General features: G+C 44.0%; 1 protein-coding gene across 1 annotated transcript in view; it reads right to left on the bottom strand.

The window, feature by feature from the left end:
- LOC134949563 (H-2 class I histocompatibility antigen, Q9 alpha chain-like) overlaps window positions 1-26,638 on the bottom strand; it is a 101,065-nt gene that overhangs the window by 16,813 nt on the left and 57,614 nt on the right. The window contains exons 3-4 of the mRNA XM_063938221.1: window positions 25,122-25,400; window positions 14,840-15,112 (exon numbers count right to left, since the gene is read on the bottom strand). Coding sequence (XP_063794291.1) covers window positions 14,840-15,112; window positions 25,122-25,400 — 552 coding nt within the window. The remainder of the gene's footprint in view (window positions 1-14,839; window positions 15,113-25,121; window positions 25,401-26,638) is intronic.

Genomic DNA, 26,638 nt, shown 5'->3' on the forward strand with positions numbered 1-26,638 from the left:
CATATTTTAAATTTCTACAAGGTGGCAATTGTATGAAATCAATCTGTAATCCCTGGAAAGGGGCATCTGTTGGAGGGATATGAGATGGCTCTGTCGGTATTGCCTTTCCGATATTCTTCCTTAAGCAGGTAAGGCATGTCATTGCTCTTTTACCCGCATGGGAAGAAAATCCTGGGAAGCACCAGTAAGCTCTTACCAACTTACACATTCCTTCCTTGCCTAGATGAGTCAGCCCATGTGCCGCTTCTGCTAAACTTGGAAGGTATGCTCTGGGTGCCACTGGTTTACCCTGTCCATCTGTCCAGAGTCCTGAGGAATCCTGGCCATATCCTTTTGACCTCCAAACTGCCTTCTCCTGTGGGGAACACAAGTTTTGCATTTCACACAATTTCTGTGTGTTTACAGTATTAAATACCATCAGTTGTGTGATGTCTGTTTGTCTGGGGGTACCGGCTGCTAATTTAGCAGCTTCGTCTGCTCGACTGTTACCCAGTGATACCGGGTCTTGGCTATACGTGTGAGCTTTACACTTGATAACAGCCACCATGTTGGGTTCCTGTATCGCTGTTAGAAGTCTTTTGATGTGGGTTGCATGCGCTATGGGTGTGCCAGCTGCCGTCATGAAATTTCTGAGGCGCCATAGGGCTCCGAAATCATGGACTACTCCGAAGGCGTACCTAGAATCTGTGTAGATATTGGCTGACTTTCCCTTAGCCAATTCACATGCTCTGGTTAGGGCAACCAGTTCAGCAACCTGGGCTGAGTGAGGTGGGCCTAGCGGTTCTGCTTCTATGGTGCCTTGGTCATCTACGACTGCGTATCCAGTACACAAGTCTCCTGAGTCCGTCTGTCTGTGACAACTACCGTCAGTGTAGAAGGTAAAATCTACATCTTCCAGCGGGTTGTCACTGATGTCAGGCCTTGCCGTGAAATTTTGGGTCAAATATTCCATACAATCATGCGTGTCATCCCCTGTATTAAATCCTCCTTCCCCATCACTCTCATCCTCCACCCTTTGTGCCTGTCCAGGCACACCTGGGAGATACGTTGCAGGATTTAATGCGCTGCATCTCTTTATGGTAATGTTTACGGGGGCCATCAATGCCAATTCCCATCTTGTAAACCGCGCTGATGAGACGTGCCTGGTTTGTGCAGAATTCAGCAAGGCTGACACTGCATGTGGCGTATGAATTGTGAGGTTGTGTCCTAGCACTACATCTTCGCTTTTTGTAACTAGCAATGCTATCGCTGCAACACTTCGCAAGCATGTGGGGAGGGATCGCGCTACCGTATCTAGCTGAGCGCTGTAGTAAGCTACCGGCCTGCTGGCATCACCATGCTTCTGGGTTAGGACACCTGCTGCGCACCAAGCACTCTGTTCCGTACAGCTCAAAGGGTTTCCCATAGTCTGGCATACCCAATGCCGGTGCCTGCGTTAGGCACTGTTTAAGTCTCTCAAATGCCATCTCAGATTCGTCTGTGTGCGAAATCCGATCAGATTTGTTTGAGGAAACCATCTCCTGCAATGGCAAGGCCAATATGGAAAAAGCTGGGATCCAGTTACGGCAATACCCACACATTCCTAAAAACGTTCTAATCTGTTGCTGGGTTTGTGGCAGGGTCATGTCATGAATTGCTTGAATTCTATCAGCGGTGAGGTGTCTCAGTCCTTGTGTCAGACAGTGTCCCAAATATTTCACCCGGTCCTGGCATAATTGTAACTTGTCTTTGGAAACTTTGTGTCCTGTGTCTGAAAGATGAAACAGGAGCTGTTTCGTATCTTTCAGGGGCGCTTCCAGTGAATCTGAACACAGTAGTAAATCATCCACATACTGTATCAATATTGATCCACTCTCTGGTTGGAAAGACTGTAAACAATCATGCAGGGCCTGTGAGAAAATACTTGGACTGTCTATGAAACCTTGTGGTAATCGAGTCCATGTGTATTGAACTCCTCTGTATGTGAATGCAAATAAGTATTGACTGTCAGGGTGCAGAGGTACCGAGAAGAAAGCGGAGCAGAGGTCAATCACAGTGAAAAATTTGGCAGTAGGAGGGATTTGCATAAGGATAACAGCTGGATTTGGCACTACGGGGAATTGACTCTCAACTATTTTGTTGACCCCTCTTAGATCCTGTACTAATCTGTAACCCCTCCCCCCACTCTTTTTAACAGGGAAGATGGGGCTATTGGCAGTGCTGGACGTCCTTACCAGAATGCCCTGTTGTAGCAAGCGCTCTATTACAGGGTAAACTCCTAACTCCACCTCTGGCTTCAGAGGGTACTGTGGGATTTTTGGAGCTATCCTACCATCTTTTACTTGCACAACTACTGGGGCTACGTTTGCCATCAATCCAGTGTCTTGTCCGTCCTTGGTCCAAAGTGACTCCGGCATCTGGGAAGTCATTTCTTCTACCCTGGACGGACAACTATTTACAATAACAGTGTGTGACATTAATCTTGTTGGGGAGTCTAACATATCTTGCGCTTCCTGAGCGTGGTTTTCGGGTATGTCCAAGAACACACCTTCAGGAGTACAATATATGACGCATCCCATTTTGCACAGTAAATCTCTCCCTAAGAGATTAGTCGGAGCCGATGCAGCCAGCAGAAAAGAATGCTTGGTATGCAAAGGCCCTATCGTAACCTCTGTTGGTTTGCTTAAAGGGTATTGTCGTACTAATCCTGTTACTCCCATGGCTGGAATTGTTTTACCAGTGGTTCTCATGCCCACGGTCGAATTTATCACTGACTTGGCCGCCCCCGTATCTACAAGGAAATTTAGAGATTTACCAGCTACATCAATTGTGACCTCGGGTTCACTTCCAAGACTCGCAATCAATTTCACTGGCTGCAGATTACAGGTGTGACCACACCCCTATGGTGCATGGTGACCTCCCTGCATTGCAGTGGCAGCTATTACCTGTGAAGGGTGTAAATGGGTATTATCAGAGACTTGCCAGTCTCTTTTTGGGGGATACCTTCTTGTTTCCCCTGCGTGTGGCTCATAACTCCGTCTCTGCGGTCCTTGATCCCAATTTCGTATGTCATGTCGTTGTCTAGGGTTTTTATGTGCATTATGTGAGTTATTTGTACAGTTACGTGCAAAATGTCCTTCCCTGTTACAATTGTAACATTTTACCACATGCGGCTTACCACCGGGGGTCTGTGATCGGGACTGTGGCGGCCTTGTTGTAAGGGCCTGGATACTTATTGCCATCAGTCTATCACTCTGTGACTCCCTGCGTCTTGTGATGTTCCTGTCGTGCCCAACAGCAGTCTCTCTTAAGGCGGCCACCGACATACCTCTCCAGTTAGGTTGAGTAGTTTGTACTCTACTCCTTAATACCTCCTTTAAACCGTCCATCAAGACGGACACCGCTACCTCTCTATGGTGTACATTTGCCTCAATGTCCACGATCCCAGTGTATTTAGCCATTTCCTCCAGTGCCCTGTGGAAATAGTCAGGGGCAGTTTCCCCTTCATTTGTTTAATGGAGAATATTTTGTTCCACTTTACTACAGCTGGGAAGTATACTCCCAACTGCAGATTGATTCTGGTTACATTTTCTTGATTATATTCATCTGTAAGGGGTACCTCCTCATCTAGTTTACAGTCAGCTATAAACTTGACAGGATCAATACTAGAGGGCAGACATGCCCGCAGTAGTGTCCACCAATCTTTGTTGTTAGGCTCAGTGGAGTTACCTAGATCCTTAATGAACCTCTGACATGCGGCTAAATCTTTTCTGGGATCAGGAAATTCAGACAAAATTGTTCTTAATTTTGCTCGGGACCAGGGACAGTGCATAGCAATATTCCTAATGGGTGTGTATCCATTTGTGTCAGTCTTACCATTGGGGACCGCTATTACTCTAACAGGGTTAAGATTAATTACTTCACTCTGGTTTGATTCTACAGCGTGTGGTGCAATAGTTTCAGCATATTGTACAGTGCCGTACTTACCTGTAGACACAACCTCACCTGTCCCTGAGCTATGGGCTTTTGATGCCACTCTTACTGGTTGGGCGGTGCCCACTGGAGTATCGCTTATGGTGGCCGCTAGAGAGAGAGCTGAAATCGTAGTGGGCTCATCTTCTTGGTCGTATTCCTGGGGGAAGTTTAAAATAGGATACAAATTGCATGGGTTAGCGTTAGTATCAACATTTGCATTTACTTTTATCTTAATCTTATCACTACTACATTGATTAAGTGCACCCTTATCGTACACCCGCATGTCATTCTCTGCAGCCACTTTGTCCCCTACTATATATGGTGGTGGTGCCGTTGCTATCAGATTTCTACCAGGATTGGAATTTGCTTTCTGAGCTAATTCCTGTTGTATTTCACTTTCCTGTTGCCATATCTGTAAACAATCATAATGTCTAATCCTCTGCTTTGCAGATTTTATTAGACCTATCCTTTTTCTTAGATTCTGCAATACATCAGGGTTCAGACTGCCTACCCGGGGAAACTGCTCCCCATCATCCTCTGTCATTCGTTCCCATTCTTTGCATAATACCTGTGTGTGTGATCCGTATTTTTCACACATTATATACCGTGCGGACCCTTTGGGCCAGCAACTACCAACGTGAACCCTTGTTGGATGTCCCTTCTTTGAACAACTGGCCCCCATTGTTTGCAGATATTACTGTCTTAGCGAATTCTTACAAACAGACCTTCACTCACTTCCGTCCTGTAACCTCTATTTACTGGGGCGCGTTGGGAGTATGCTACTGTCCCCAGTAAGTATTGGTTGTTAGAGATTTCCTGAGTGAACAGCGAAACTCCCTTAAAATAACAAACACCTACACAAATCACGTTAGAATGTACAAATAGCGTTTATGATCCCACAGTAAATTGTTAATGGGTATCAAGGTAACAAACTAATGCACACAATTACGTGCGGTACAGTCGCACTGCGTATAAGTAACTATTACTTATCCGCCTTACGACCAGCGGAATCGGTTGTTTAGGCTGCGAAACCTTCAGCCGGAGCTTTAACTTGACTATATGGGTGCTACGCCAAACCCCCGGGGCTGCGCTTAAATACCTCGCAGTCCTTTTGTCTGCGGAAACTACTTGCTCCTTTACCTTATACAATGTTAACGCGAGTGAGCCAATCCCACGCCACCAAGTGTCCACTCACCTGATGTGGTCTCCGACGGGATCCCGATTTGTGGGTTCACAAAAATAATACCTTAAGTTCCACACTCACTCCTACTCACTCATATACACCCTGATCTTTCTGTACAGAAATTCCTTTCTTACAGGTAGGAGTCCAATCCCTGGGTTTTGCAGTAGAAAAAGGTTTTCTTTTAACTAATACTTTTTTGGAAAAACTGAACAACCGTGTGCTATTATCAGGTGGCTGTACTATACCGCCCACCCTAAACAAGGTTATTGTGTGATTTGAGTCTCAGTGGGCGTATCCGTACGCTCCGTTGCGTAAAACACGCCACGTGCGTATGCCTTTGCGTCACGTACGTGATTTCGCACATTGTCCGAGACACTTATGCACAAAGTGCAGATATGCCCACAGCGACACAATCAACACGCTTCTATCAATGTAAACGATATTCAACTGAAATCGCTTACCGTGCACCACACAGTATTTGCTATGCTGTGTGCGTGTCCATTACAATTATTCCCTTAAAAATTATCCTTTTTAATCTCAACTAAATAGCACCAGGTTTCTTCAGCACGTGTCTAATAATCAATTCTAATGGCAACAAGAAAGTGAGCTGCAACAATGTAGATGTGTGCGTGCATGCGTGTGTGCGTATGCAAAAACAGAAATAAACAGTTTTAAAAGATAATAGCGTATTGTTCTTACCTCCGGTTCCGGATTCCACCCCAGCACTCCGACAGCGTAGCGAAACAGACGCTTATCTAGCCAGTACTACTGCCTTCCCGCCCTTGCTGGCAGATAACGTGTGCTTTCGACAGCGTGGATGTGTGGAGGACGGACGGGCCCTCAATTGATAAAGTCGATTTGATTACCTTATAAAATTCACTATGGATGGGTAAGAGACTCAGTATGCTATTGGCGTATGTGGTACCGTAAGGGTACGCACTTAGCGTAGCAGACGCTTAGCCGTGGTCGAGACGCATGAGCGGCACGTTCGCTCACGGCTTAATGCGTAGAGTCAAGCACGCTATAGGCTGCCGACTACCGTAATGATACGCTACCAGCGTAGCGGACGCTCGGGACCACGAGGAGATCACGAGCGGCGCAGACGCTCACAAGATGACAATCGGTAAACCTTGTATGTAACACACAGAAAGGATACTCTTATGCTGTAAACCTTGTACTGAAACACTGCAGCGATATAACGCTGCTTAACCTTGTTAATACTAAAGCTGTTTGAGCGATCGAGACGCTCCTATTACCCTCTGTAATGTAATGAACACACAATACCGTGCTAAGGATCCAACACCTTTACTAACAAGCTTTTAGTTATATCGAAAAAGGTAAAACAGTTCACAAGTCATACACTACAAACTAACATATAATTCTAACAGAATATCTAGACAGAAATATACACAATAGAGAACGATCGCAACTACTAATACATAGACTAAGTGTGAATGGCTAAGATTATACGGGTAACAAAGTGGCAACAGAGAAACATACCATACGGGGAACACTCGCAGGCGCAACCGGAATCCAGTCCTCCAATTATCAGCGATAACTGTTGAAGAGAGAGTACTGGCCGGTCTGGGGACAGTGACCCTTATATACACAACATACAGTGTACTTCAAAGGGCCCTACAACCTTATTGTTCATTGGACACAGGAATGTCTCTCTGCACTATAACAAAAGGTCATAGGTGGATTTGAACAGGTGGGCTGTGACTATTACAAACAGCTCAGGTGGGAGGGAATCTCCGGATTCCGGCCGCATGGATAATGAACTGCAAATATAGGATATGTCCAGAAATTACTAATGGCCATAACTATATGCAGGAGCGTTTAATCTATACCTAACCAACACCGGATTGTTGCTATTAAAATACTCTTCGGTTAGGTACCAGACACCACTGTTCAACCTTAGACAGACCCTTTGTATCACGAAAAGAGGGATTCCTATGTCCATGAGCAAGTCACTTTAAACAAACTTACAGTTATCACTAAGGGGAACATTACCTATAAAACCTGCTATATGGATTTATTAAGGAGCGATAGAGTTGCTCGCTAGACGCACACAAACTCTGCCGTAAGTGCACATACCATGCGCTCGAGCGCACGCCCGTAGAGGCGCCGTCACGCATTTGCGAGTATGTGCACGCACGCCAGTGAAAGTGCATGTGCAGCGGGCAAGCGCATGAGGTGAATATATGGCAACGTGCAGCGTGATATTTTTCTGACTTTGACAGACTATACTGCAATCAGCCGGGGACAGTGTATGTAATGTGTGTCTGCAGCTGTGTATGACTATACTGCAATCAGCCGGGGACAGCGTATGTAATGTGTGTCTGCAGCTGTGTATGACTATACTGCAATCTGCCTGGGACAGTGTATGTAATGTGTGTCTGCAGCTGTGTATGACTATACTGCAATCAGCCGGGGGCAGTGTATGTAATGTGTGTCTGCAGCTGTGTATGACTATACTGCAATCAGGCGGGGGCAGTGTATGTAATGTGTGTCTGCAGCTGTGTATGACTATACTGCAATCAGCCGGGGACAGCGTATGTAATGTGTGTCTGCAGATGTGTATGAATATACTGCAATCAGCCGGGGGCAGTGTATGTAATGTGTGTCTGCAGCTGTGTATGACTATACTGCAATCAGCCGGGGGCAGTGTATGTAATGTGTGTCTGCAGCTGTGTATGACTATACTGCAATCAGCCGGGGACAGTGTATGTAATGTGTGTCTGCAGCTGTGTATGACTATACTGCAATCAGCCGGGGACAGCGTATGTAACGTGTGTCTGCAGCTGTGTATGACTATACTGCAATCAGCAGGGGACAGTGTATGCAATGTGTATCTGCAGCTGTGTATGACTATACTGCAATCAGCCGGGGACAGTGTATGTAATGTGTGTCTGCAGCTGTGTATGACTATACTGCAATCAGCCGGGGACAGTGTATGTAATGTGTCTGCAGCTGTGTATGACTATACTGCAATCAGCAGGGGACAGTGTATATAATGTGTCTGCAGCTGTGTATGACTATACTGCAATCAGCCGGGGACAGCGTATGTAATGTGTGTCTGCTGCTGTGTATGACTATACTGCAATCAGCCGGGGACAGCGTATGTAATGTGTGTCTGCTGCTGTGTATGACTATACTGCAATCAGCCGGGGACAGTGTATGTAATGTGTGTCTGCAGATGTGTATGACTATAGTGCAATCAGCCGGGGACAGTGTATGTAATGTGTGTCTGCAGCTGTGTATGACTATACTGCAATCAGCCGGGGACAGTGTATGTAATGTGTGTCTGCAGCTGTGTATGACTATACTACAATCAGCCGGGGACAGCGTATGTAATGTGTGTCTGCAGCTGTATATGACTATAGTGCAATCAGCCGGGGACAGTGTATGTAATGTGTGTCTGCAGCTGTGTATGACTATACTGCAATCAGCAGGGGACAGTGTATGTAATGTGTGTCTGCAGCTGTGTATGACTATACTACAATCAGCTGGGGACAGTGTATGTAATGTGTGTCTACAGCTGTGTATGACTATACTACAATCAGCCGGGGACAGTGTATGTAATGTGTGTCTGCAGCTGTGTATGACTATACTGCAATCAGCCGGGGACAGTGTATGTAATGTGTGTCTGCAGCTGTGTATGACTATACTGCAATCAGCCGGGGACAGTGTATATAATGTGTGTCTACAGCTGTGTATGACTATACTGCAATCAGCCGGGGACAGTGTATGTAATGTGTGTCTGCAGCTGTGTATGACTATACTACAATCAGATGGGGACAGTGTATGTAATGTGTGTCTGCAGCTGTGTATGTCTATACTGCAATCAGCCGGGGACAGTGTATGTAATGTGTCTGCAGCTGTGTATGTCTATACTGCAATCAGCCGGGGACAGTGTATGTAATGTGTCTGCAGCTGTGTATGACTATACTGCAATCAGCCGGGGACAGTGTATGTAATGTGTCTGCAGCTGTGTATGTCTATAGTGCCCATCTGCTCAACGGGAGGTTTCTATCTGCCCTGAGCTTGCCTTAGGACACCTGCGTTTTGGTTTGACAGGTGTACCGCCCAAGTCACCATACTGACATACTGTAAGTAGAGATAAGTGGTTCAGTTTTGATGAAAACCGAGAACACCTGAACTTTGGGGATCCGAGGGGACTGAGTTCCGAGTTAGGTCTTCCCTTCGAGTTTAGAACTGTGATATACAAAAACTAATCTATACAATCTTTGGATTGTATGTAAATCCCTACCTTGTGATTGCAGCTGCCATTTCACTCAGGAGAGTGTATGGTGCGGTGGGCAAAATTGATAGGAAGTTTTTATTATTATAATTATTATTATTATTATTATTGTTTATTTATTTATTTATATGGCACCACAAGGGTTCCGCAGCACCCAACTGCGTACATAAATAAATGAACAAAGCAAGAAAACAACGACTTACAGTACAAGACAATGCAGGACAAGTACCAGGTATGTAAACATTTCTGCACCAGGGGACAGGACACTGAAATAAGCATCAGGGTGGCAGAAACTGAGGGTTAGGTGCCGCTGTAGGGAGTAAAAGATAGTTTAAATAAGAGAAGGACAATCACATGAGGGGAGAGGGCCCTGCTTGTGAGAGCTTACATGCTGAAGGGGAGAGGAGAACATACAGGGGTGACACAGCTGGGGTAGAAGTGAACATGGAACATAAGGTTAGTAGAAGATCTGGCTGGGTTTGATGAGAAGTGGGTCTTGAGAGCCCATTTAAAGTTTTATAGAGAGTTGGAGAGTCACATGGGGAGAGTTAGAGAATTCCAGAGGTAGGGAGCACCATGGCCAAAATCTTGGAGGCAGGAAAGGGAGGAGGTAATCAGTTGGGAGGAGAGGCGGCGGGCATTTGTGGAGCGAAAAGGGTGGCAGGAGTGTGAAGGGAGATAAGGTCAGAGATGTAAATGGGAGTGGAGTGGGGGAGGGCTTTGTAAGTGTGAGAAGCTTGAGTTGGGTTCTGAAGGGGAAGGGCAGCCAGGGTAGGGCTTGTAAGAGAGGGGGGTGGTCTTCAGTATGCCGAATGTCGGGATCCCGGCGCACAGTATACTGGCGCCAGAATCCCGACACCCGACATACCGACACCTATTCTCCCTCGTGGGGGTCCACGACCCCCCTGGAGGGAGAATAAAATAGTGTGGTGCGCGTGGCGAGCGCAACAAGCCCACAAGGGGCTCCTTTGCGCTCGCCGCTCTGTCGGTATGCCGGTGGTTGGGCTCCCGGCGCCGGTATGCTGGTCGCCGGGGCCCCAGGGGCCGGCATACCGTACTACACCCTGCAAGGGGAGGCGGACATAGTATATTTGGAGAGGAAGATGAGCCAGGCAGCAGCAGTGATGACAGATTGGTGTAGAGAGAGACATTTGTCAGGAAGGCCAGATAGGAGGAGATTACAGTAGTCCAGTCTGGAGATGACCAGTGAGTGGATGAGGGTCTTAGTAGCATCCTGGTTCAGAAAGGGTCTGATCTTGGAAATGTTTTTTAGATGAAAACGGCAGGTTTGCGAGAGGTGCTGAATGTGTGGTTTGAAGGAGAGGGAGGAGTCAAGGATTACTCCAAAACAGCGCACTTGGGGGCTAGAGGAGATAGTGGTGCCATCAATAGATAATGAAATTGTGGGAGGTGGTTATGCGGGAGGGAGGGAAGATGATCAGCTTAGTCTAGAAATATTAAATTTAAGAGAGCACTGTGATATCCAAGAAGAGATAGTAGAGAGATAGCTGGCAATAAGATTGAGGAGAGGTGGAGAGGTCAGAGGGGAAAGGTAGATTTGAGCATCATCAGCATAGAGATGATATTGGAAGTCAAAAGAACTAATGATCTCACCTAAAGAGGATGTATAGATACAGAAAAGGAGAGGTCCAAGAACAGAACCTCGGGGTTCCTGCGCATGTGAAGCACTCCAACTCCTAGTCCACACGCAACGTCTTCCACCGTAGCTTGATTGACAAGCTGCTGTGTTTGGGAGGCGGAAAGGGGGCACTCTTGGCCAGCATTCCCAGAAATGGGGACGTGTTAGATCTTCGTGGCTGCACGCATATTTCCTCGGCTCGCAAGCTGCCAGGATCCACGATGGTCACGAACGCTGCACTCGGATGGCAAATGCAATGCAGTGGGTGTTTCATATAGACACCTCCTGCTGCATTTGAATTTTGATGGATGGAATTGCAAAACTGTTTGTGTGCAGCTCTGCAATTCCATCCATCTCTGAATCAGGCCCAAAAACAGGTCCAAGTTACATGATTTTAGCTGTTTTTATTGATTTTTAAAGAAATTCAGATCCAACATAAAACCCAAAACCAATCTCAAAACATTTGAGGGTGGTGATTTAGAATCAACACCAAAACTTTGGGGTCTGCGCACATCTCTAACTGTAAGATTTAGGAATACATAATACACAGACGAGTAATGTGGCAGATCCTAAATGTGATGTCAGCAGGAAACCACTCTCTACTTTACATTGCATAGAAATGTTACACTGGCCCTCATTCCGAGTTGTTCGCTCGGTATTTTTCATCGCATCGCAGTGAGAATTCTCTTAGTGCGCATGCGTAATGTTCGCACTGCGCATGCGCCAAGTAACTTTACTATGAAGAAAGTATTTTTACTCACGGCTTTTTCGTCGCTCCGGAGAACGCATTGTGATTGACAGGAAATGGGTGTTACTGGGCGGATGTACGGCGTTTTAGGGGCGTGTGGCTGGAAACGCTACCGTTTCCGGAAAAAACGCAGGCGTGTCCGGAGAAACGGTGGGAGTGCTTGGGCGAACGCTGGGTGTGTTTATGACGTCAGCCGGGACCGAAAAGCACTGAATTGATCGCACAGGCAGAGTAAGTCTGGAGTTACTCTAAAACTGCTAACTCGTTAGTGATCGCAATATTGCGCATACATCGGTCGCACATTTAAGAAGTTTAGATTCACTCCCAGTAGGCGGCGGCTTAGCGTGTGTAACTCTGCTGAAATCGCCTTGCGAGCGAACAACTCGGAATGAGGGCCTCTATTCATTTCTGATTACTTACACGCTGCCATGTATATGTCAGTAAGTATTTCTTGTCATTCATTTCATACAAGAAACCGTTTGGAAATGCTACAGTGCATCCAGAAAGTATTCACAGCGCTTCACTTTTTCCACATTTTGTTATGTTACAGCCCTATTCCAAGCTGGAATAAAGTAATTTGTCCCTCAAAATTCCACACACAGTACCCCATAATGACAATGTGAAAGTTGTTTGGGAGATTTTTGCTAATTTATTAAAAATACAAAACTAAGAAATCACATGTACATAAGTATTCACAGCCTTTGTTCAATACTTTGTTGATGCACCTTTGGCAGCAATTACAGCCTCAAGTCTTTTTGAATATGATGCCACAAGCTTGGCACACCTATCTTTGGGCAGTTTCGCCCATTCCTCTTTGCAGCACTTCTCAAGCTCCATCAGGTTGGATGGGAAGCGTCGGTGCACAGCCATTTTCAGATCTCTCCAGAGATGTTCAATCGGATTCAAGTCTGGGCTCTGGCTAGGCCACTCAAGGACATTTACAGAGTTGTCCTGAAGCCACTCCTTTGATATCTTGGCTGAATGCTGAGGGTTGTTGTCCTGCTGAAAGATAAACCGTCGCCCCAGTCTGAGGTCAAGAGCGCTCTGGAGCAGGTTTTCATCCAGGATGTGCACAAACCTGATGGCATACTTACATCTCCGATGGGGTGAGATCTGCGCACATATACTGTACATAAAGCTTTTACAGCCATCTGTGGTGATTGCTGGAGATGTGGACCCACTAATTGTCACTTATACACCACTTTAGGTCCTGCTTAGCCCTATAAACTTTTACAACAAGGTTGTTCTACTTGCTCATTGGTAGAAGGGGCTGAGAATCCCACATAACCAAGATGTGCACAGTTACATCCTCGCAGCAAAAGGCTCATTCCCTGGAACCACAGTGTATCATTTACAGGTTCTCTCCCATTCAAGACATGCAAACCACAGCACATATCACACACAAAACATCATTTTCCACACATTTGCCTTAATTGGGAAACATTTGTGAAAACACCAGAATTGAACAGGCGACTTCAGATTAGCTTCAAGTGAGAATTTAAACATCTGCCCTATGACCTTTATAAAGATAATGATCCCAGTAACTGTTTTGGTTGTTGCCTCTTTCTAGTTTCGAAAAGCCTAATTTCTGACACCCTTCTTTCGGAGAGGGGGGTATGGCAGGAATTCCCATTGCCTTTTGGTGCAGACCACACACCCCTGTCCTATATATTGGTTTTAATTAGGTTCCTGACATTTCTTAGACTGCATACAGAGCAAGGTGAGTCCCGCACAAATGTATATTGGATTATCAGATGGGGGTGCATTTCCGGGCTGTGGGTCCCCCTGGACTGTTGTGGCTGTTTTGCCTCAGGAGCAACATATTAACACTTATTTTCATATTTACTTTCATCCCTATTGTGTGTTTTGCTTCAATGTAACTCATTTCCTTCCTTCACTTTTCACTACTTTACCTCTCACTACTTTATCTCTCACTTCATTACCTCTCACTAATTTACCCCTGCTGTTTTCAGCAGCCTCCCTCACTAACCTATTTTCACTTTTTCACTATATATCTTTTCACTTTTGTGTTGCCCTGGGGTCACTCAGCTGCTTCATTTTTGGAGGGTCCCGCACCCTAGATTTGTAACCCCCAAAATGTTAGGGACTTGCCAGACTAACGAGGTCACCTGGATGCGGTGGGCAAGCCGTTACTTATGGCCATAACTATGCGAAGAACCTCGCTTAAAATGCAAAATTTTATTGCAATGATTATTATTAATAAATTGGTAATGCTTGAATTGTGCACCTGCATGCTTTGTCTTTGTATGCTGTTCTACTGAAAGGTCTCCGCAGGGTCGCACCTCTCATTACCGGTGTGCACCCCAGGACCCCTCCCCTGCAGACCACAGTTACGCCAGTGATTTGCCTGAGATCATGTGAAGAGATCAGGGACATTCAGCCCCTTCCCTACATGTGTCAGGACTGTACCCTCAAGTTGTGTCCATCTTTAGTTAGCATGGTGCTGTATGTGTGGTATGACGTTGCTCAGAATTTCCTCTCCTGGATTGAGTTCATTTCACTTTCCGGGGGGGGGGAGGCCGGGAGGACCACGCGATTTTCCGGGAGGGTAGTCAAGTATGCTACAAACTCAACAATCTTATTAATAGACGTATTTCTGAGAGGTTCACCCTGATGGAGAATTTGTTGCACCATTTGTATTTTGGCAAATGGTTTGGACATTACTCTTGTGCTTTGGCAGGTGGCTCGGACACCACTTTGGAAGGCATCATTCTTATTTATACTCCTCGCTATGGGGATTCTATCTAAGCTAGGGAAATTTCAATTTCAGTTACTCATGACTTGTAGAACAGTGACAGCCTTACCACCAATGAAGGGGCTACTTAGTATTAAACTAGACAGAAGACCATTACAGTTGGGAGGATATTCCAGAGGGATTCTCTGCTACACTTGCATGAAATGTGCATTTTAAATATAGTGAGACACAGAGATAGGATTCATCTCTTCTGATAACTGAAAACAATATAGAATGTAAGCACCGGCCTTCAATTCACACTTACTCTAACATTGCCAAGTACAGCTATCACTCACCCCACAGGACATTCAGTGACTCCTCCAGGCTGCTGTGATCCACATAACAGGAGTAAGTGTCCTCATCCCTGAGAAAGACTTCCACGGAGACTCTGGTCTGATAGGTGCCATCAGGATGGGGGAGGATCTTTTTAGCTTCATCTGAGGGAACCTCGTCTGTCCCATTCCTCATCCACTTCACATCCACAGATCGGGGGTGAAACCCGTACACTTGACAGTGAAGCTTTGTGACCTCGCCTGACCGGTGACCTGTGACCTTCACCTGTGGGCGAACTGAGAGGGAGAAAGAGAGACAGATGTTACATAGAACGATCTACTGACTGTCACTCAGTGTTCCTCATGTGAGAGCGCTGTGTCTACATGTGATCCTGGGAGGATGGAGGCAGGGAGTACACTGACTGCAGCTCACTCACTCATTGGTGCGAGTCTCTCTCCTGCTTCCACTCACTCACTACGGGGCATATTTAGTAAACATATTCAGTGGGAAAATTGGAGCAGATCGATTTTATTCTTATGTTTTGCATGTGGTACACAGGGATGGATTGCAGCCTATGTGTATCTTCCCTTAGGATGAGTACACACTAGACCAGGGGTGGTCAACTAGTCAGAGACAAAGAGACAAAAATCTTGGGGGTAATTCTGAGTTGATCGCAGCAGGAATTTTGTTAGCAATTGGGCAAAACCATGGCCCTCATTCCGAGTTGTTCGCTCGCAAGGCGAATGTAGCAGAGTTACACACGCTAAGCCTACGCCTACTGGGAGTGTATCTTAGCTTCTTAAAAGTGCGACCGATGTATTCGCAATATTGCGATCACAAACCTCGTAGCAGTTTTAGAGTAGCTTCAGACTTACTCTGCCTGTGCGATCAGTTCTGTGCTTTTCGTTCCTGGTTGACGTCACAAACACACCCAGCGTTCGCCCAGGCACTCCCACCGTTTCTCCGGCCACTCCTGCGTTTTTTCCGGAAACGGTAGCGTTTTCAGCAACACGCCCCTAAAACGCCGTGCTTCCGCCCAGTAACACCCATTTCCTGTCAATCACATTACGATCGCCGGAGCGATGAAAAAGCCGTGAGTAAAATTACTTTCTTCATAGCAAAGTTACTTGGCGCAGTCGCAGTGCGAACATTGCGCATGCGCACTAAGCGGATTCTCACTGCGATGCGATGAAAAATACAGAGCGAACAACTCGGAATGAGGGCCCATGCGCCTAATTCTGAGTTGATCGCAGCATCAAATGTGTTAGCAGCTGGGCAATACCATGTGCACTGCAGGAGGGGCAGATATAACATGTGCAGAGAAAGTTAAATTTGGGTGTGGTGTGTTCAAACTGAAATCTAAATTGCAGTGTAAAAATAAAGCAGCCAGTATTTACCCTGCACAGAAACAAAATAACCCACTCAAATCTAACTCTCTCTGCAAATGTTATATCCTCCCCCCCTGCAGTGCACATGGTTTTGCCCAATTGCTAAAAAATTTCCTGCTGCGATCAACTTGGAATTAGGCCCCATGTGCACTGCAGGGGAGGCAGATGTAACATGTGCAGAGAGAGTTAGATTTGGGTGGGGTGTGTTCAATCTGCAATCTAAATTGCAGTGTATTAAAGCAGCCAGTATTTACCCTGCACAGAAACAAAATAACCCACCCAAATCTAACTCTCTCTGCACATGTTATATCTGCCTCCCCTGCAGTGCACATGGTTTTGCCCAACTGCTAAAACATTTCCTACTGCGATCAACTTGGAATTACCCCCCTTGTTAGGTACGTCAAAGAGCCGACATCAAGCCGAAGTTGCATGTGCAAAAATCGGGTGTGACCTTGTGCCTGCTAGGCCACACCCCTGGTATAAAGGACAATGAAAATGCCAGATCCACATAAAATGCATTTTAAAGCCAGAATCAACATAAAATACATTGAAAAAGACACTCCCACATAAAATAATGTAAAAATCCAGATCCACATAAAATATATTGAAGAAGCCATATTCCCATAATACACTTCAACTCCTCCATGTGTCACTCCAGCCAGCTACCCCATGTGTCAATGTGTCACTCCTGCTAGTACCCTCCTGTGTCACTCCAGCCAGCTCCCCCATGTGTCAATGTGTCACTCCAGTCAGCTCCCCATTGTGTCTCTCCTGCCAGGATTATCCTTTGTCACTCCAGCCAGCTCTCCATTGTGTCACTCCAGTCAGCTCCCCCATTATGTCTCCAGGATCCTTCTGTGTCACAGGTTTGCCACGGCTGCACTAGTCGATTGTCTAACGATGTGGATGACAACGACATATCATTATAATAATCGTCCATGTTAACGATACGCGCTCCTATGGGTTTTTGGTGATATCGCCTATCGTCCGAACATGCAGGTCAGTCTGACGACATGCTCGGGTTGTGGCAGGATGATGTCACTGAGCGATATTATCGCATACACACTGAACTTGGGCCTAATTCAGACCTGATCACAGCAGCAAATTTGTTAGCAGTTGGGCAAAACTCATTCTGAGTTGTTCGCTCGCTAGCTGCTTTTAGCAGCAGTGCACACGCTAGGCCGCCGCCCTCTGGGAGTGTATCTTAGCTTAGCAGAATAGCGAACGAAAGATTAGCAGAACTGCTAATAAATAATTCCTTGCAGTTTCTGAGTAGCTCCAGACCTACTCACAGATTGCAATCACCTCAGTCCGTTTATTTCCTGGTTTGACGTCACAAACACCCCCTGCGTTCGGCCAGCCACTCCCCCGTTTCTCCTGCCACTCCTGCGTTTTTCCCTGGCACGCCTGAGTTTTTTAGCACTCTCCCGGAAAACGTTCAGTTACCACCCAGAAACGCCCCTTTCCTGTCAATCACTCACCGATCAACAGTGCGACTGAAATGCGCCGCACGAACAACAGCAAAACTGCTAAGTTTTTAGTTAAATAACTAAGCGCATGCGCGCTGCGTACCATGCACATGCGCATTTAGCAGCAAATCGCAGCATAGCGAAAATTGGCAACGAGCGAACAACTCGGAATGACCACCTATGTGCACTGCAGGGGTGGGGCAGATGTAACGTGCAGAGAGAGTTAGATTTGGGTGGGGTGTGTTCAAACTGAAATTTAAATTGCAGTGTAAAAATAAAGCAGCCAGTATTTACCCTGCACAGAAACAAAATAACCCATCCAAATCTAACTCTCTCTGCACATGTTACATCTGCCCCCTTTCCCCCTGCAGTGCACATGGTTTTGCCCAGCTGCTATCAAATTTGCTGTTGCGATCAACTCTGAATTACCCCCCATGTCATTTGCCCTTGAGTTTAAGGGCAAACACTGACGATATCGCTCATGGAGCATATTGTCTAATGTGTACCCGGCTTTTAGTGTGTGGTGTCACCTCTCTTCTCCAGATCCTCTCTCCCATTGTTACACCACTGAGTACAGGACAGTATAATGTAATGAGACACATGAGGAAATGACCAGTATAACTGATAGGGATGTATGATGAGGTGTAATATAAATGTGATACAGGTATATAGATACAGTGTATATAATGTGTGGTGTCACCTCTCTTCTCCAGATCCTCTCTCCCATTGTTACATCATTGAGTACAGGACAGTATAATGTAATGAGACACATGAGGAAATGACCAGTATAACTGATAGGGATGTATGATGAGGTGTAATATAAATGTGATACAGGTATATAGATACAGTGTATATAATGTGTGGTGTCACCTCTCTTCTCCTCTCTCCCATTGTTACAGCACTGAGTACAGGACAGTATAATGTAATGAGACACATGAGGAAATGACCAGTATAACTGATAGGGATGTATGATGAGGTGTAATATAAATGTGATACAGGTATATAGATACAGTGTATATAATGTGTGGTGTCACCTCTCTTCTCCTCTCTCCCATTGTTACACCACTGAGTACAGGACAGTATAATGTAATGAGACACATGAGGAAATGACCAGTATAACTGATAGGGATGTATGATGATGTGTAATATAAATGTGATACAGGTATATAGATACAGTGTATATAATGTGTGGTGTCACCTCTCCTCTCCTCTCTCCCATTGTTACACCACTGAGTACAGGACAGTATAATGTAATGAGACACATGAGGAAATGACCAGTATAACTGATAGGGATTTATGATGAGGTGTAATATAAATGTGATACAGGTATATAGATACAGTGTATATAATGTGCGGTGTCACCTCTCTTCTCCTCTCTCCCATTGTTACACCACTGAGTACAGGACAGTATAATGTAATGAGACACATGAGGAAATGACCAGTATAACTGATAGGGATGTATGATGAGGTGTAATATAAATGTGATACAGGTATATAGATACAGTGTATATAATGTGTGGTGTCACCTCTCTTCTCCTCTCTCCCATTGTTACACCACTGAGTACAGGACAGTATAATGTAATGAGACACATGAGGAAATGACCAGTATAACTGATAGGGATGTATGATGAGGTGTAATATAAATGTGATACAGGTATATAGATACAGTGTATATAATGTGTGGTGTCACCTCTCTTCTCCTCTCTCCCATTGTTACACCACTGAGTACAGGACAGTATAATGTAATGAGACACATGAGGAAATGACCAGTATAACTGATAGAGATGTATGATGAGGTGTAATATAAATGTGATACAGGTATATACAGTGTATATAATGTGTGGTGTCACCTCTCTTCTCCAGATCCTCTCTCCCATTGTTACACCACTGAGTACAGGACAGTATAATGTAATGAGACACATGAGGAAATGACCAGTATAACTGATAGGGATGTATGATGAGGTGTAATATAAATGTGATACAGGTATATAGATACAGTGTATATAATGTGTGGTGTCACCTCTCTTCTCCAGATCCTCTCTCCCATTGTTACATCACTGAGTACAGGACAGTATAATGTAATGAGACACATGAGGAAATGACCAGTATAACTGATAGGGATGTATGATGAGGTGTAATATAAATGTGATACAGGTATATAGATACAGTGTATATAATGTGTGGTGTCACCTCTCTTCTCCTCTCTCCCATTGTTACACCACTGAGTACAGGACAGTATAATGTAATGAGACACATGAGGAAATGACCAGTATAACTGATAGGGATGTATGATGAGGTGTAATATAAATGTGATACAGGTATATAGATACAGTGTATATAATGTGTGGTGTCACCTCTCTTCTCCTCTCTCCCATTGTTACACCACTGAGTACAGGACAGTATAATGTAATGAGACACATGAGGAAATGACCAGTATAACTGATAGGGATGTATGATGAGGTGTAATATAAATGTGATACAGGTATATAGATACAGTGTATATAATGTGTGATGTCACCTCTCTTCTCCTCTCTCCCATTGTTACACCACTGAGTACAGGACAGTATAATGTAATGAGACACATGAGAAATGACCAGTATAACTGATAGGGATGTATGATGAGGTGTAATATAAATGTGATACAGGTATATAGATACAGTGTATATAATGTGTGGTGTCACCTCTCTTCTCCTCTCTCCCATTGTTACACCACTGAGTACATGACAGTATAATGTAATGAGACACATGAGGAAATGACCAGTATAACTGATAGGGATGTATGATGAGGTGTAATATAAATGTGACACAGGTATATAGATACAGTGTATATAATGTGTGGTGTCACCTCTCTTCTCCTCTCTCCCATTGTTACACCACTGAGTACAGGACAGTATAATGTAATGAGACACATGAGGAAATGACCAGTATAACTGATAGGGATGTATGATGAGGTGTAATATAAATGTGATACAGGTATATAGATACAGTGTATATAATGTGTGGTGTCACCTCTCTTCTCCTCTCTCCCATTGTTTCACCACTGAGTACAGGACAGTATAATGTAATGAGACACATGAGGAAATGACCAGTATAACTGATAGGGATGTATGATGAGGTGTAATATAGATGTGATACAGGTATATAGATACAGTGTATATAATGTGTGGTGTCACCTCTCTTCTCCTCTCTCCCATTGTTACACCACTGAGTACAGGACAGTATAATGTAATGAGACACATGAGGAAATGACCAGTATAACTGATAGGGATGTATGATGAGGTGTAATATAAATGTGATACAGGTATATAGATACAGTGTATATAATGTGTGGTGTCACCTCTCTTCTCCAGATCCTCTCTCCCATTGTTACACCACTGAGTACAGGACAGTATAATGTAATGAGACACATGAGGAAATGACCAGTATAACTGATAGGGATGTATGATGAGGTGTAATATAAATGTGATACAGGTATATAGATACAGTGTATATAATGTGTGGTGTCACCTCTCTTCTCTCTCCCATTGTTACACCACTGAGTACAGGACAGTATAATGTAATGAGACACATGAGGAAATGACCAGTATAACTGATAGGGATGTATGATGAGGTGTAATATAAATGTGATACAGGTATATAGATACAGTGTATATAATGTGTGGTGTCACCTCTCTTATCCTCTCTCCCATTGTTACACCACTGAGTACAGGACAGTATAATGTAATGAGACACATGAGGAAATGACCAGTATAACTGATAGGGATGTATGATGAGGTGTAATATAAATGTGATACAGGTATATAGATACAGTGTATATAATGTGTGGTGTCACCTCTCTTCTCCTCTCTCCCATTGTTACACCACTGAGTACAGGACAGTATAATGTAATGAGACACATGAGGAAATGACCAGTATAACTGATAATGATGTATGATAAGGTGTAATATAAATGTGATACAGGTATATAGATACAGGGGTGGCATTCTGTATGCCGGCGGTCGGGCTCCCGGCGCTCAGTATACCGGCGCCGGGAGCCCGACCGCCGGCATACCGACACTTATTTTCCCTCGTGGGGGTCCACGACCCCCATAGAGGGAGAATAAAATAGTGTGGCGCGCGTAGCGCGCCACCGTGCCCGTAGCGTGGCGAGCGCAGCGAGCCCGCAAGGGGCTCATTTGCGCTCGCCACACTGTCGGTCAGCCGGCGGTCGGGCTCCCGGCGCCGGTATGCTGGGCGCCGGGAGCCCGACCGCCGGCCAGCCGTAGTGAACCCAGATACAGTGTATATAATGTGTGGTGTCACCTCTCTTCTCCTCTCTCCCATTGTTACACCACTGAGTACAGGACAGTATAATGTAATGAGACACATGAGGAAATGACCAGTATAACTGATAGGGATGTATGATGAGGTGTAATATAAATGTGATACAGGTATATAGATACAGTGTATATAATGTGTGGTGTCACCTCTCTTCTCCAGATCATTTCTCCCATTGTTACACCACTGAGTACAGGACAGTATAATGTAATGAGACACATGAGGAAATGACCAGTATAACTGATAGGGATGTATGATGAGGTGTAATATAAATGTGATACAGGTATATAGATACAGTGTATATAATGTGTGGTGTCACCTCTCTTCTCCTCTCTCCCATTGTTACACCACTGAGTACAGGACAGTATAATGTAATGAGACACATGAGGAAATGACCAGTATAACTGATAGGGATGTATGATGAGGTGTAATATAAATGTGATACAGGTATATAGATACAGTGTATATAATGTGTGGTGTCACCTCTCTTCTCCTCTCTCCCATTGTTACACCACTGAGTACAGGACAGTATAATGTAATGAGACACATGAGGAAATGACCAGTATAACTGATAGGGATGTATGATGAGGTGTAATATAAATGTGATACAGGTATATAGATACAGTGTATATAATGTGTGGTGTCACCTCTCTTCTCCAGATCCTCTCTCCCATTGTTACACTACTGAGTACAGGACAGTATAATGTAATGAGACACATGAGGAAATGACCAGTATAACTGATAGGGATGTATGATGAGGTGTAATATAAATGTGATACAGGTATATAGATACAGTGTATATAATGTGTGGTGTCACCTCTCTTCTCCAGATCCTCTCTCCCATTGTTACACTACTGAGTACAGGACAGTATAATGTAATGAGACACATGAGGAAATGACCAGTATAACTGATAGGGATGTATGATGAGGTGTAATATAAATGTGATACAGGTATATAGATACAGTGTATATAATGTGCGGTGTCACCTCTCTTCTCCTCTCTCCCATTGTTACACCACTGAGTACAGGACAGTATAATGTAATGAGACACATGAGGAAATGACCAGTATAACTGATAGGGATGTATGATGAGGTGTAATATAAATGTGATACAGGTATATAGATACAGTGTATATAATGTGTGCTGTCACCTCTCTTCTCCAGATACTCTCTCCCATTGTTACACCACTGAGTACAGGACAGTATAATGTAATGAGACACATGAGGAAATGACCAGTATAACTGATAGGGATGTATGATGAGGTGTAATATAGATGTGATACAGGTATATAGATACAGTGTATATAATGTGTGGTGTCACCTCTCTTCTCCTCTCTCCCATTGTTACACCACTGAGTACAGGACAGTATAATGTAATGAGACACATGAGGAAATGACCAGTATAACTGATAGGGATGTATGATGAGGTGTAATATAAATGTGATACAGGTATATAGATACAGTGTATATAATGTGTGGTGTCACCTCTCTTCTCCTCTCTCCCATTGTTACACCACTGAGTACAGGACAGTATAATGTAATGAGACACATGAGGAAATGACCAGTATAACTGATAGGGATGTATGATGAGGTGTAATATAAATGTGATACAGGTATATAGATACAGTGTATATAATGTGTGGTGTCACCTCTCTTCTCCTCTCTCCCATTGTTACACCACTGAGTACAGGACAGTATAATGTAATGAGACACATGAGGAAATGACCAGTATAACTGATAGGGATGTATGATGAGGTGTAATATAAATGTGATACAGGTATATAGATACAGTGTATATAATGTGTGGTGTCACCTCTCTTCTCCTCTCTCCCATTGTTACACCACTGAGTACAGGACAGTATAATGTAATGAGACACATGAGGAAATGACCAGTATAACTGATAGGGATGTATGATGAGGTGTAATATAAATGTGATACAGGTATATAGATACAGTGTATATAATGTGTGGTTTCACCTCTCTTTTCCTCTCTCCCATTGTTACACCACTGAGTACAGGACAGTATAATGTAATGAGACACATGAGGAAATGACCAGTATAACTGATAGGGATGTATGATGAGGTGTAATATAAATGTGATACAGGTATATAGATACAGTGTATATAATGTGTGGTGTCACCTCTCTTCTCCTCTCTCCCATTGTTACAGCACTGAGTACAGGACAGTATAATGTAATGAGACACATGAGGAAATGACCAGTATAACTGATAGGGATGTATGATGATGTGTAATATAAATGTGATACAGGTATATAGATACAGTGTATATAATGTGTGGTGTCACCTCTCTTTTCCTCTCTCCCATTGTTACACCACTGAGTACAGGACAGTATAATGTAATGAGACACATGAGGAAATGACCAGTATAACTGATAGGGATGTATGATGAGGTGTAATATAAATGTGATACAGGTATATAGATACAGTGTATATAATGTGTGGTGTCACCTCTCTTCTCCTCTCTCCCATTGTTACACCACTGAGTACAGGACAGTATAATGTAATGAGACACATGAGGAAATGACCAGTATAACTGATAGGGATGTATGATGAGGTGTAATATAAATGTGATACAGGTATATAGATACAGTGTATATAATGTGTGGTGTCACCTCTCTTCTCCTCTCTCCCATTGTTACACCACTGAGTACAGGACAGTATAATGTAATGAGACACATGAGGAAATGACCAGTATAACTGATAGGGATGTATGATGAGGTGTAATATAAATGTGATACAGGTATATAGATACAGTGTATATAATGTGTGGTGTCACCTCTCTTCTCCTCTCTCCCATTGTTACACCACTGAGTACAGGACAGTATAATGTAATGAGACACATGAGGAAATGACCAGTATAACTGATAGGGATGTATGATGAGGTGTAATATAAATGTGATACAGGTATATAGATACAGTGTATATAATGTGTGGTGTCACCTCTCTTCTCCAGATCCTCTCTCCCATTGTTACACCACTGAGTACAGGACAGTATAATGTAATGAGACACATGAGGAAATGACCAGTATAACTGATAGGGATGTATGATGAGGTGTAATATAAATGTGATACAGGTATATAGATACAGTGTATATAATGTGTGGTGTCACCTCTCTTCTCCAGATACTCTCTCCCATAGGTGATGTATTCTTTAAGCCACTTGATACAGATATTCTCCAGATAATTCTTGTGCATCTCTGCTACTCTTTCATCTGGACCGTTCCATGTCTGAGTACTGATCTGAGCCTCGTGCATGGTGGGGATATAGATCCATCTCTCTGTGTCCAGGGACAAAAAATCTCTCCCATCAAATGCTATCTGATAAATTACTGCAATGTTGCCGTCATCTCTCAGCTCACAGCCGTACATCACCTGGACGAAATGGAAACCTGCACGCAACGTAGGAACATGTTACATGTCTTGTTGAAGGAGACAATTTAATAGCAGATCATCTTAATGATTATTTTTGCTCAGTATTTACTACTGAAAGAGAGGGGAAGGGGCCACAGTTAAGTTGCAGGGATATTCAGGAAAATGAAACAAGTACATTTACAGAGGAGAAGGTCCTAACAGAACTCTCAAAGCTGAAAGTGGACAAATCTATGGGGCCAGATGGGATACATCCAAGGATACTAAAAGAACTTAAAGAGGTGCTGGTAGCACAATTGACAGAATTATTCAACCAGTCATTAGCTACAGGAGAAATTCCAGGGGACTGGAAAAGAGCAAACGTAGTCCCACTGCACAAAAGTGGAAGCAAGGAAGAGGCAAACAACTACAGACCAGTGAGTCTTACATCAGTAGTAGGGAAATTGATGGAAACACTCTTAAAAGAAAGAGTTATAGATTATCTAAAATCCGGCAATTTACTGGATCCCAAACAGCATGGATTCACTGGGGGGAGATCATGTCAAACAAATCTTATTGACTTTTTTGATTGTGTGACTAAAGTGATGGATAAAGGTGGAGCCATGGATATAGCTTATCTAGACTATAGTAAGGCTTTTGACACAGTTCCACATCGCAGACTGCTAAATAAACTTGAAAGTTTGGGATTGGATATTAGGATTATTGAATGGATAAGATCTTGGTTGAAGGATAGAAAACAGAGAGTTGTGGTAAATGGAGTGCATTCACATGAGGGAAATGTTACCAGTGGAGTACCCCAGGGATCTGTACTTGGACCAGTGCTTTTTAATATCTTTATTGGTGACATTGCAAATGGCATTAAAGGAAAAGTATGCCTTTTTGCAGATGACACAAAGGTATGCAACAGGGTAGACACACCAGGTGGGGTAAAACAAATGATTGAGGATCTAGGTAGACTAGAGGAATGGTCAAGAGTCTGGCAATTACAGTTTAATGCCAAAAAATGCAAAATCATGCACTTGGGTCTCAAAAATCCTAAAGCTAAATACAGTATTAATGGCACTATACTGGAAACTACTGAGGAGGAAAGGGATCTAGGAGTCACTATTTCAGATGACTTAAAAGCAGGTAAGCAATGTAACAAGGCAATGAGGAAGGCTAGTCAGATGCTTGGCTGCATTGGGAGAGGAATCAGCAGTTTAAAGAAAGAAGTAATAATGCCACTGTATAGGTCATTGGTACGGCCTCATCTAGAACA

This window comes from Pseudophryne corroboree, chromosome 8 (genome assembly GCF_028390025.1).
Source record: "Pseudophryne corroboree isolate aPseCor3 chromosome 8, aPseCor3.hap2, whole genome shotgun sequence".
Lineage (NCBI taxonomy): Eukaryota > Metazoa > Chordata > Amphibia > Anura > Myobatrachidae > Pseudophryne > Pseudophryne corroboree.